The sequence below is a fragment of the Microtus pennsylvanicus genome, chromosome 1, assembly GCF_037038515.1.
Source record: "Microtus pennsylvanicus isolate mMicPen1 chromosome 1, mMicPen1.hap1, whole genome shotgun sequence".
Classification (NCBI taxonomy): Eukaryota; Metazoa; Chordata; class Mammalia; order Rodentia; family Cricetidae; genus Microtus; species Microtus pennsylvanicus.
Window position 1 is genome coordinate 183,186,185 of NC_134579.1, and position 13,719 is coordinate 183,199,903.

The 13,719-nt window shown below is 39.1% G+C and overlaps 1 protein-coding gene across 2 annotated transcripts in view; it reads left to right on the forward strand.

Moving 5' to 3' along the window:
• Trmt11 (tRNA methyltransferase 11) overlaps positions 1–13,719 on the forward strand; it is a 53,959-nt gene that overhangs the window by 26,597 nt on the left and 13,643 nt on the right. For both annotated transcript variants that reach the window (XM_075946528.1, XM_075946533.1), the window contains 3 exons: positions 605–677; positions 800–931; positions 11,180–11,300. In XM_075946528.1, the coding sequence (XP_075802643.1) occupies positions 605–677; positions 800–931; positions 11,180–11,300 (326 nt within the window). The remainder of the gene's footprint in view (positions 1–604; positions 678–799; positions 932–11,179; positions 11,301–13,719) is intronic.

The following is a 13,719-nucleotide window of genomic DNA, read 5'->3' on the forward strand; positions in this document are numbered from 1 at the left end:
CTATCTATCTATCTATCTATCTATCTATCTATCTATCTATCTATCTTGTTTTTTTGATACAGGGTTTCTCTGTGTAACAGCCGTAGCAGTCCTGGAACTAGCTGCATAGACCAGGCTGGCCTCAAACTCACAGAGATCTCCCTGCCTCTGCCTCCCAAGTGCTGGGATTAAAGGCTTGTGTCACCACTGCCTGGCTTAATGGTTTTCTTTTTCTTTTTTCTTTTTTGATTAGCAATCAACCTTACTAAGTTGACACAATAATCAACAGTTTGTTAGCCAGTTTTGTCAGTTAAACCACAAATATTATGAACTAATTTTTCCCTTGAATTCAGGATTTACTTCAGAGTCAGACATTGCATTTAATAATTTTGGGCCTTTGTTACTTAACAATATGTCCACAACCTTATTGTGTCTTTATATTGTGGAGATTTTTGAAGACAAAATTATCCCTTCCTGAGCATTTTTTTAAATATTTTTGGGTGGAATGATGCATGGGTGATGATTCTTTTCATCCGTGGATATCACATTTGATCGCCCATGATGTATACCTGTCCCTCATTGGCGATGGGCTGACTTGACTGTCCTGCTGTTTTTTCCTGTCTAGCTCCATATGGTATCAGAGAATCTACAAGAAGGTCAGGTTCACAGAAAGAAATACCAAAGGGAATAGAAAAGTGGTAAGTAAAATTTAAATGTAATGAGTTATCACTTTGAAAAACTTACTGATTTTTTTTCTTTTGAAATTACTTTGAGCAATTTTAAACTTTTTACTGATTTTGTAATATTTGTTCTCTGTTAGTCCAGAAAGCCACGTTCCTGTCTCCTTGAGTTATCATCTGAGTGATATGTTTTTTGACCTGTTAAACTTTGCAGCTGAGACCCTCGTACTGGGTGGAAGACTAGTCTATTGGTTACCAGTATATACACCGGAGTATGTAGTCTTTATTTTTAATGTTATTTTCTATTGTCCTTGCATGTTTTAATCATCCTTGTTTTTTTATCTCTAACTGTGCTCCTATTTTTATATTTACTGTTTAGCAGTAGCCTTGGTTTGTTTATATACTAGTCCAAAATAGTCCTTTTCCTCTTATTAGTTGGGTGTTTTTGAACTTTTTAATGTAAGGTATTGGCCAAACCACCACCTTTGGGACAGATATGCTTTTCATACTGTTTTTATATGGTGATTGAGCATAACTACTTTTTTATATTTTTTTAAAGCTAATTGTTAGAAAACTCACAAAAGACTATGTACCAGAAAATCTGGGCGTGATAGTATGTTTGTTATCTTGGAAGGCATAGCTGGGAGGTCAGAATTCAAAGTCAACATGGCTACCTCTTGATTTTGAGGTTAGTCTAGGCTATATAATATTAAAAAAATAGTTGAAAGAAATACATGTACCCAGAAAATCTAAAATATTTGCATTTTGGCTCTTTGCCTGAAAAGTTTGTCAATCCTTTAGCTCAGTGTCTGGTATATCATAGATGTTTAGTAGCTGCTGCCTAGTCATAAAACACAAGTAGTTTTCAGAAATTTCCCTGAGTAACTCCTATGCCTGTTATTTCTAGTACTGGCTTTCTTACCTGCCTCTTATGACTACCTTAAATGCAATAAATATTTTTAACAACCTAAAACCAAGATAAAAATTTGCATATATTTAAAGCTGTTTTTATGTTGAACATGATTGGCTTTGTTCCTCAATAACTGGCAACTGTTGAGTAGAGCTGTGTGCATCGATGAAGAGAAGGTGTCTGAATAAGATGTGGTATTAAGGGGCCTGCAGAGAGCTTCAGTCAGTAAAAGTATGCCATCAGGCCTGGTGATTGGAGTTCAGTCATTGGGACCTACATAGTAGAAGGAGAGAATTGATTCCCATGAGTCATCCTCTCTCTCTCTCTCTCTCTCTCTCTCTCTCTCTCTCTCTCTCTCTATCTCTATCTCTATCTCTATCTCTCTCTCTCTGTCTCTCTCTCTCACACACACATACTTTTTAAAAAAGGATAAGTTCTTAAGTTTGAAAGGCAGTATTAAGATTATGGTTTAGTTATTTCTTTAATTTGCCACAGAAATCTTTTGAAAGGTATTAAGTATTTTAATACTTGTCTTTTCAATATATATTTGTTCAAAAGTAGTTGAGGACACTGGTAGCAGTGGTGGGTTAGGTACCTCAGGATTTGGTAGGTGTATAGCTTTTGCTTATTTTATAAACATTTATTTGAAGTGACTTTGGCCTAGCTTTAGTTATGTATTTGTTTATCAGTTGATAAGTACATGTATCCAGATTACTTAACACTGGCTTTATGTTTTCTTAGAGGTTAGAGCACTTGTTGCTCTTACAGAACACCCAGGTTCAAGTCCCAGCACTGCACAGAGGTGGCTCATAACTGTACCTCCAATTCCAAGGGATCAGACGACTGCTTTTGGCCTTTGTAGTCACTGGGTACACACATGCTACACACACACACACACACACACACACACACACACACACATACACACGCACTCATAATAATATAAAAAAATGTAAGTTAGCCTCCTTATTTTAGAAAACAAGGAAAATTGTTTTTAAGAAGTACTATGAGTTACCTAAATTTTCAAATCTGCCCAGCTAATTACATTTCTTATTCCCAGTGGTATATCCCACTGTCTGGTCTATGCAGCTATAGATAGGGATTTATTATAATTTTTAGGAGAGCATTTCCTCACTTATATGTGAAATGGTTGTTACATTAAACAGTGTTTTCTAAAATGTGCTCCCCCCTCCCCCCGGAAAGCGCATGGTTTCTGCTAGCAGTCTCGTGGGCATTCCAGCCACCTTTTTGTTTTCTTTTTCTTCTGCTAAATGCTACTTGAAAATCTTGTATTTACTTGCTATTTCTCAGCACTTTCTCTTCTACCTGTGGCAGAAAAAAGTAACTTTTGTTTTAATTCACTTTTGTTTTAATTCAAGTTGCAGTCCTTCCTTTAATTAAAAAAAATTCTGAAAGACTTCTCAAATGTACAGAAAACATTACAATATAGTAAAAAAGCACTGATTTTCTGTCCCATGCACACATGCTTCAGATACTAGCATAGATGGCCATTCCTCTATTCTGTATACACCCATTATTATTAATCTCTTTTTGTCTGTTTGTTTTACTTTGTTTTTGAGGTAGGACCTCCTGTTGCCCAGGATGGCATTGAACTCCTAGTCTTCTTTCTCTGCCACCTGAGTGCTATGATTATAGGTATGCACTCCTATATATGGCTACATTACTGAACCCATGTGAAAAGTTAGGAGCGAATGCTCTCTTCCTATCCTGTATCCATGATTTTACCTTCCTGTCTGCCACCAACTCTGCTGTAACTGGAAATCACATTGGTAATGGCAGTGCTGTTTGTTCCTGGGAGCCTTTCAGATTTTACTGGTCTGAGTTCTTCAGGAAAATGTGCTATCTTACCTTTGCAGTGTCTTCAGGTCAAGGTGTCTCTCAGCCTTTCCTTATCTTTATTGTCATGGAAGTTTTATAGTGTCCATAACCAATATTTTTGGGTTGACCCTTGTTTCTGTTGTTTTTCTATTGCTTTGAAGAGACATAATGACCAAGGCAATTCATAAAAGAAAGCATTTGATTTGGGGGCTCGCAGTTGCTGGGGTTAGAGTCCATGATTAAGGTGGAGGGCATGGCAAAGAGCAGGCAAGGCATGGTGCTAGAGCAGTAGCTGAGATTAACATCTGCTCCTCTAGGGAGAGAGAGAGAGAGAGAGAGAGAGAGAGAGAGAGAGAGAGAGAGAGAATGAGAATGAATTCTAACGCATAGTAACATGCTTCATCTAGCAAGGCCACACCTCCTAACTCTTCCCAAACAGTTCTATCAACTGTGAACCAAGCATATGTGAAGCTATGGAGACCATTCTCATTGAAAACTGTCCCAGCCCTCACCAGGCCTCGTGATATTTTCTCTGTGACTCGACTGAACAAAAATGTTTTCTTTGTGGGAGCATCGTAAAACTGATCTTAGTGTCTGGCACCTTTATAAACCATCTGAATTTTGATCATCTGGCCATTTCATTTTGTCTGGTGTCTCTACTCTGAGTCATTATTTCCTCTCATACGGCAGATTTCTAGAAATGACACCATCATCTCTATCAAAGTGCTGCTCACATTGACAACTTTTATTTGCTTCTCACGTTGTATTACAAACAGCGCTGCTTTATTGTTTTGGTGGAAAGTGATAAACTATTCATCATTCTTTATGCATTTGTGAGTCTGCATTGTACAAGTCTTCCCTTCATTTGCTCATTTAGATTTAGTGGTATGTAATCATCCATTACTCTGTTCCTCTCATTAGACTCTTTCATCTAGGCATTATACTAGACTCTTAGAATCCAGTTCTCATATGCAATTAATATAAATGGCAAAATCCTGTGTGTGGGGTCTTTGGATCATAGGGAAGCATCCCAGAATTTCTGGTACTGGGATTTTGTTCAGTTGCCTTAGGGCTTCCAGGAGTGCCATTTTCTCCTCGTGCCAGATGCCTGTGTTCACAGTCGTTAGCCATAGTTTTATGTTACAGGCATAGACTATTGTAGGATTTTCTCAGTCACTCATTACATATTACCTATACCTTGTGTAGCCATAAAACACCCTAGAATATCATTGCAATCTGACCCCTGCACCCTGTCCCAATTATTTCACATCCTTGCTGCTGTGGGGTGTACTTTCCTGCCTTTCAGATGCCTCCTTAAATCTGTAAAACACTTGGGTTAGCACTGCATAACGATACTCTTTTACACAGTGTGGGCAGGATCCCTGAGGGCTCACTGCAATCCATTCTTTCCAAACACATGCCACCTAGCGTCAATAAACTACAAGGCCCAGCGCAGCACAGAAAGGCCCCGTTAACTTCTTGCAGTTCTTTTCTCAGAAGAGCAGTGTTCACGACAAGAATGGATGGATGGGGAGCATTACCCTAAGATCTTTAAAGTCTCTAATCGTTCTTTGTGAACTATCCCAACTCCTCCCTCTGGAGTATTTCTTTAATGCACCCCCCCCCCAAAAAAGAATAGGAGGTGCAGGCTTGTGCTTAACACCTGGCCTGGGGAACAGAGGAGCCAGGGTGTCTTCTTCCAGGGTCTGAGTGGCTCTGGGCTTATGCTGCTGCCTTCTGCTGCCCCTCCATGGGCCACATTTGACTCTCCATCCCCAGGGGGAAATTTCCCGTTCTTAGGACACACTCACTCCTTTTCGCTCGCACTACGCCATCTCCATTTCCATTCACTGATGCTTATTGCACCTAGTGCTTCTGGGGTCCAACAGGAAACAGTAGGTACCTGCCCCATCATCTGTCTAAGCCCAAATAATCTGCAGTTCAGCATGGGATGCTCCCATTGCACTGTCTTCTATAGGCTTCCTTCTCTGCTGTGTTAGGGAAGTGGCTGTGGTGTTTCCCATCCCATAGAATCTCTTTTCTGAGTAGCAGTTGTCATAGTGGGAATCCCTGGTATTTTCATGCTTTAAATCCCATTGGTAAACTGCTGTTCAGGCTTTAGGGACTTAGAGAAATTATAATAGCTTTTGGTTTTCTCTTAAGTATTCCTCTTGGAAATTCCAGCTCTACACAATTCCTGCCACATTTGCCTTTGACCTAGACAGAACCCATCATCCACTCTGTTTTCCTAATCCATCTTGATTGATGGAGCACTTATGACAGCCAAAGTCACTAAGACCCCTTAGAGTCTCCTACATTGTAAAGATGAGACACACTGGGGGCTCAGCAAAGCCACACAGTCCCGATATCTCTACTGGATTGGCTAACCTCCTGACTTCTAGTGCATACAGTCCTGCCTTCTTGGGGGGTTGAGAACGACAAGTACTTCTCTCACTCCCAGTTCTCTTCCATGTTCATCTCATTGCCTGTCACGATTTGATTCTATTCACACGTCCCAAATGTTCGGATCCCAGGAGACACTATTTAGAATTGGTATGGCATGTACTCTTTGGAGTCGGACCCTTCCCACTCAGCTGGAAGAAGTTTGCCAATCAAATCAGGGCAACCATGAAGGATGCCAGCCATCTGCACATTTCCCGTTGTAATTCCCCCTTTCCTGGAAGACAGCTGAGCCATGGTTAAATGTCTTAGCAGCTATAGGAAGGACAGTGCAGCTTCTCCCACACTGAGCTTTGGATCTGCCCTTTTCCTCTTCGGTGCTAAGTGTTGCGTTTCTTCTCCTAAAGCCCTGATATGACACCCTCAGAACAAAAACTGATCTTGGTGAGGGAGCGTTAACAGACACAGTCTGAGGTGTCTTGTGAGTTGTTGTGTGAACTTTTCATCCTAAGGACATGAACAGATATCTGTTTGTCCTAAACATAATTCCAACAACAGAGCATAGAAACAGTCATGAAATGTCTTGCTTGGTAAAAAAACAATGATTTTAATTAAGTTTATTTACAGAAACTTAGGCCACTGAAGTAAAAAACAGTCTCCCATAGTAGCTGTTAATTGTCTTTATAACCTTGGGGGTGAGACTTCCTAAGCCCTCTCCTCTAGTAACCATTGCCTGTGAGTTTTGGGGAGATGTGGGTCCCAGTGACAGAAGGGTAATTGGCCCAGTCTTTGCGCAGCTGCTGACAGGTCTTCATCTGTCACTAGCAGTGACACATTGTGCCCACAGGACAGTGTTTCATAGCATGAGTCACAGCTGCTGTGATCTCTAGAGGGTCACGGGCATATTGTATGCCGAGGACAGCTTTTACCGCACTTCACCTAAAGAAATCTGAAGATTTAAGCTGTTTCTCAAGATCTTAAAAAGTAGCTACTGTATATTTCTTCAGTGACTTTTCTGTTCTAATAAATTATACAAGGAAGAATGACCAAATACTTAGAACTGCAGGAATGTTGGTATGAAGGCACATGGTTGTAATCTTAGTACTCAGGCGTCTGAAGCAGGAGAATCTCAAGTTCAAAGCCAGCCTGAGCTATATAGTGAATTTCAAGTCATGCTGGGCTACCTAGGTGTAAAAATCTATCAATTCTTTCTTTTTTGTTTTGTTCTGTTTTTTTAAATTGTAAACAATTGTAAACAATATATTGATTACCATGTTCCCTTCCCCAACTCCTCCTAGATCTTCCCTGCTCCCCCCACCCCTGCAATTCCACACTCTGTTCTTTGTCTCTTTAGAGAACAAGCAGGCAAACACACTATCATTTAATAAAAAGGAAAGACATAGTATCCATATAAAAGGCCAGTAGGAAGAAAGTACTCAAGCAAAGCTGAAAAGCTGGTATATTTACACAACAGAATATTGTTCAGCTGTTAGGCAAAATTATGAAATTTGCAAGTAAGTGGATGGAGCTAGAGAACGTCATCCTGAGATGGTCCAGACCCCAGACACACCATAGAACTTGGTTATCTAATTTCATTGTGCCAGCTAACTCCTAAAGTGACTAGAAGCTTCCATTGTGAAGGACAAAATCCATCTGTTCCTGTTAGCGATGAATGTGATGGCAGGGTCAGTAAGATGATTCAGTGTATTCAGGTGCTTGTCACACAAGTTAGGTGGCTTGTGGTTTGATTTCCAGAGCCCATGTGGTAGGAGAAAACTCCTGAAAGATGTTCTCTAAATTCCACAGGTGTGTTGTGGTGCTTGCATGCCCACACTCGCGAAATAAAGTAATAAAAAAGAATGTGACATACATATATCAAAACTTCATATTATGCCACACAACTATATGTTATTATTGTCAGTTAAAATAAAGTATGGGAGCTGGAGACATGGCTTAGCAGTTAAGAGTGTTTACTGTTCTTCCAGAGGACCTGAGGTCAGTTCCCACAGCCTCCACTGGGCTGTGCTCATCACTGGTGTGTAACCCCAGTTCTGGCCCTTCTGTGGCATTCTAGGAAACCCACATGTAGGTGGCGTGTACTCTCACAGACACATAGGAAATAATTGATGGGCAAGAAACCTACTAACATGTCTCAAATTAAGATTTGGGGAATAAATTCTAATGTAGTCTATAAGTTTCTGGTGGTTAATATCAATTAAGAGAACATGTTTTTTTTTTTTTCAATCTTTATCAAGGAAACAGGAAAGCGATTCCTTAAACAGTTCAGAATACTCAGTAAGCTCATAGTTTGTTTCTCATGTGACAGGTGAGATTGATGACATTTAGGAAGAAATTAAAACATGAAATTTTACAAGGAAATAGGTGACTATGAAATTAGTTCATGAAAAAGCTAGGGTCTTATGGATACAGCTATTTTTGCTTTTAAAAAATTTGGAATGTAATTTGTATTTGTGCAATTCTCACTCCACACTTTTCTTTCCTGTGGTTTATGTATTCCCACAAAGTTGTGCAGCATCTCCACTATAACCCCCCCCCCCCCCCACACACACACTGTAAACATTTTCATTGTTGAAGAAACCCAGCGTGGAGCCACCCCTCCTGTCTTTGGCAACCACTGATCTAAGTCTGTGTAGATTTGCCTGTTTGGGCTGATTTTAGTTTCAAATAGATAACAAATTATAGGGTAATGGTAAGAAAAACTAAATCAGGAATTATTATAATTGTCTAGGCACAATACAAACGTAACAGTTTTCAAACAGTCTACTGACACAAAATATACTATTTATATACACCAAAGATGTTTTTAAGCTGCTATTTTAATTTTTTTTTCCAATATGTTATTTTGAAGTACTTTGTTCCATTGATTTGGTCATTAATATACAGTTAGTTCTCCATATCTGTTGTTTCTAAACCTGGATTTAGCCAATCTTAGATGCAAAATGGAGTTTGGGCTACTATAGTAGTTTTACATGTACTGAATAGACTTTATTCTTGGCCATTTCCAAAGCTCTGCAGTATAGCAAGTTGCATTTCTATCATATTGGGTATTCTGAGTAATCTAGAGGTGATTTACAGAGTGCTTGTTGCGGGAGGCTGCTTGTTGGTTTCCCGGCCACCTGGCAGTTCAGTCCTAAAATAATCACATAGAAACTATTAATTAAACCACTGCTTGGCCTATTAGCTCTAACTTCTTATCTGCTAGCTCTTATATTTTAATTTAACCCATTTCTAGTAATCTGTGTATCGCTACGTGGCTGTGGCTTACCGGGTAAAGTTCTGTCTGGCTCCCACAGGGCTACATGGCTTCTCTCTAACTCTGCCTCCATTCTCCCAGCATTCAGTTTAGTTTTCCCCGCCTATCAACAGGCCAAGGCAGTTTCTTTATTCACCAATGGTATTCACAGCATAAACAGGGGAATCCCACATCAAATACTGGAGATTATTAGTGTTATTGCAGATATCTACTGGTTTGAATGAATTTTTGGATTATAGTATGGAGAGGAAGGTGTCTTACAACCAGTCTAAGATACAGAGGGGGACTGTAAGAGGCTAGCAATCAGTAATGTTCCTTTATGGTTAAACAAACAAATACTATTTTATATGGTTTTAAAACAAATGCTGTGGTTTGTGCCTACCAGGCTCTTCTCAAAAAATAAAGTTAGCTACTGATACCTTGTTTGAGCAATATTAGAGTTATTCTTGTCATAAATATAACTTAAAATTGCTTATTAAATTTGGATTTGACTTATTTTTGTTTTCTAGTTATATATGAGGCGTATGAGGAATTTATATTTGTTTATATTTAAGTGACATTTTAAAAACATGATTCAGTGTCAATAGAAGGTCTTTAAATTTTTTTAAAAAGTTAACATTTCTACATGGAAGAGCTGGAATATGAGACCAATTTGAGCTACATAGTGAAAAGTAGGATCTTCTCTTCTAAAACCAAAAGTGTACATTCAAGTATGACAGATACTGTTTTAGACATCCATTGATTTTGCTGTATATAAGTTTAATTTCAAAGTTATAGATTCTGTTTTTATTTTAAAATTTAGTCTCAGTCATGATGTGAAACTTATTTCTTCATATCATAAATATTTTCGGTGGTGAATCTAAATTTATATGGACTAGTTTTATTAAAAAGCATGTTATTTCTGACTATAGAGTAAGTATTAAAGACTTATTAGATGAGGTAAAACTGAAATGGTCATGAGTGCCCTAAGGAAGAGCAAAGTATGACTTCAAGAGAATTCCTTCCCCTGATAATGGAGTGAAGTACAGCATGAACGTGCTTGGTGAGTGAGTGTTGAAGGTTTTGAGCATGTGATTGAGACAGTGAGGGGGAGAAAGTTGAAGGTCAGAGACACATGGAAGAGTCCCCAAGAGCGGTGGGCAGGGTGATGTTGACACATGAGAACAGCTGGCTGGGTTCAAGGTGCATAGTCAGTGCCTTTCTCAGTTCTAGTTAGAGGTTTAAAGTTATCCATTTAACAAATGTGCAGAAACTACAGAACATGTAAAGGTTTCAAAAGGAAAGTAAAACCTGCAATCAGTGTTCTGCAGGCACCCACACAAATTGGGGAGGGGGTGCTTCCTGCTGCTCTTCTCCAATCTGCTCCATCAGTGTTCCCCCCATCGCTAGTTCCTTCTGCTAGACTCTTGCCTAGTGTGTTTGCTGGCTTGCTTTCTAGATGCCAGTCATCTCTGTTCATGTAGCACATCGCTCTCTAGCAACACTTGATCCACTCAGTGTCCTGTCCAGTGTTACTCCTAGTGAATGTGACCCTGGGACTAGTACAGTTTGTAGTGTTTACTTGTTGTTAGTTATTTGAATTATTTGATAAAGAACTTTAGATTTATTTACATATTTAGTGGAGGTCTCAAGATATCACTAGCGTTTTTTAGGAATGTTTTCATTTTTCAGTGTAAAGTATATGCATGCTATTGTAGACTTTATAAAAATCCCCAGAGGAGTCATCCCTCTTGACTGTTAAGGGTGTGCTATGGAATGTACTTCTGTCTAATCTGCTTTCGTGGCCCCATTAGGGTGTATCACCATCTTGTAGTTCTGTGGTTTGACATTCTTCATCAAAACATATGGGTAGATTCTCCCTTCTTCCCTCCCTTCTCTCTCCATCTGTTTTCCTTTCACTGTCTCTCACTGTCTGTCCTTCTGTCCTTTCCTTCAAGGGTTAAAGTATTGAACTTCAGTTTTTGGTACCAGTACTTATAAAGTATTTGTAAAGTACAAGTCGATGACTTATGGATTGTGTGGGCACCGCACTTGGCTTCCATGGTGCCTGTGTGACTACTGCCATGAGATTTTCCTAACTGTCAGCTCTGTCTTCAGGTACACCGAAGAGATGGTGCCCTGGCACCCTTGCCTGAAACTTATTAGCAATTGTGAGCAGAAGCTTTCCAGTCACACAGCAAGGCGCTTGATCACAATGGAAAAGGTGAAGGAATTTGAGGTATGTTGCCTACATTTATTTTTATAAACTTGATCTTTCCAGATAGTTTTCCTGGAGTAGGATTTGGAAATGTTACTCTTGATTTTGATGGTATAGGTGAGTTTAGGAAGAAGCAAGTTGAGGAAATTTGTGGCATTTGGTTGTAGGAGTGGAATGGAGGGGTTTTTTAGAAGAGGAGAAGACACTCACTGATGCCATGGGCTTTTTTAGGTGTCCTGTTGCAAAAGCATAACTCTGTGACTACAGACGTGGATGTTTGTGTTTTTCTGTTAAGAATGTGTTCATGCACACACATACCATGGCTCACGTGTAGAAGTCAGGACACCTGAGGGAGTTGGTGCTCTTCTACCATGTTGTTTCCAGGGATTGAACTCAGGTCATCAGGCTCGGTGGCAGTCACCTTTACCTGATGAGCCATCTCACCGGCTGAATTGTAAATTTTCATAGAGACAATGATTCTTTAATTAAGGAAGCAAGGAAAATATCCTCATTTGTTAGAGTACGGTGTCAGTAATCATTCATTCTCATAGTCTCTCTTTCATTCTCTCTCTCTCTCTCTCTCTCTCACACACACACACATGCAAACACACAGTATATTTAAGTTTTAATAACATTTATTACTTTCTATCTAGAGATCTAGATTAGAAGTGATGTAACTAGTACCTTCTTTAATGCCACTTCAGTATCAGGACAAAATGTCCTTTGTGCTGTTCTTCTCTGAACTGACTGGCTCTCCCAAATGTATTGGCTGCTTGGACAAGCCTTGTTCTTATAGGGCAAGCAGAACAGTTGTGCCTGAATATTTTCTAATGCCCATCTCCACTCTGCATTTGATTGATTATCATCTAATTTATACCTTATGGGTCTTTCACAATAGTAATTGATACACTGCCTTTTGTGTCTGTCACTTTGCATCTTTCATCCCTTTGCCATTAGTTATCTGTCTTTAATTTAGATTCTTATTAGCACATAATTGGTTTATGCTGACAGATCCCAATCTTCTTCCTGTCTTGTTCATATCTATTAAGCAGATTCTCCTAAAATATGGCATTTATGTTACTTTATGCAAAATGTTTTAGTTAATAATTTTTTACTAGTAGATAATGTTTATAAAGTTTTCAGCATGGTATAAATTATCCTCAGTAATTATTCTCCAACATCAAGACTTTTCAGGAAACTAAGCTATTCATCTAGATAAGTAGTTGATGGTTAACTACTAGATGTCTGGGTATTTTTATGCTTGGGTGTATAGATATATGTGGTTTAATGAGAATGCGAGGTAGTAGTTAAAAAAACACAACAGCCACCTGTTTATGTTACAGCCTCATCTCCTCAATTACTATTTAGACAATAGATACTTATGGGATGGACACGGTTTTCCAGTGTGCTCCTAAAGTTTATCTGTGTACTTACATTTAAGAAGGGATATTACTACTAAACCATTGATATTACACATTTTGTACTGGATAATTTTCCTAATTAGAGTTCCTTGTGGAAATCAAGTCCTGTCCCAAGTATGACAATGTACCATTAGTTGTTTAGAACGTTGCAGTTCAGAAGCTCTCAAGAGTGGTTTCCTTATTTATTGGCACAGTGACAACCTTCAAAAATGTCCATTTTGAATCCAGTAGAAGCCCTGTATCTTACTGTCCATTGCAGTTGACTGATCAGTACTGGCCGCTCTGACTCAAACCCACCTGTTTGATGGTGGTAATGTGTTAAATACTTCCAGTTGTAGGCTTACTTCCATGTACCAATTAAACTTTCTGTTTCCCCAGAGTTACTTGTGCTTTTCTCAGGGCTGTTTTTTCCAGGTAGAAGTGCCACAGTCTGATGACCTGAGTTTGATTCCTAGAACCCAGATGGAAGGCGAGAGCCAACTTTTCCAAGATGTTCTCTGATTTGTGACACATGCAGCCACTCCCAAATGAAATAAGTAAATAAGTGTAGCTTTTAATATGTATATAAAGACTTAAGTTGAGAATAGAAAAAGGATCACAGTTCAAGTTTCTGGACTCGGTTTGCTTTGTAAGACACTTAAGTTCTTGGTTTACTTGATGCAAGACAGAACTAGGGCTCTATAGGTTTAATTTCATAAAGGCTGATAAACTGCTGTATAAATATTTATACGTGAATCGATATTTTAAACTACAGAAATATCTCACGTTTGTGGAAGTGGGAAGTGCCAAGGTTGTTTTCTAGGAGGTGGAACTGATCTCCTGGCATCTTGGTGTTTCCCTTGTTGCAGTGCCTCACACAGCCTTTGTTGGTCAACCTGCCCAGTGTTGTCTCTTCCTTTTCACAAAGATACTGGTTACAGTGGATTAAGGCATACCATTATGACTTCTTTTACCCTTAATTTCTGCCTCAAAGTCCTTGTCTTGAAAAATAGATTTTGAAGTAAGTCTTTTTTTAAGTG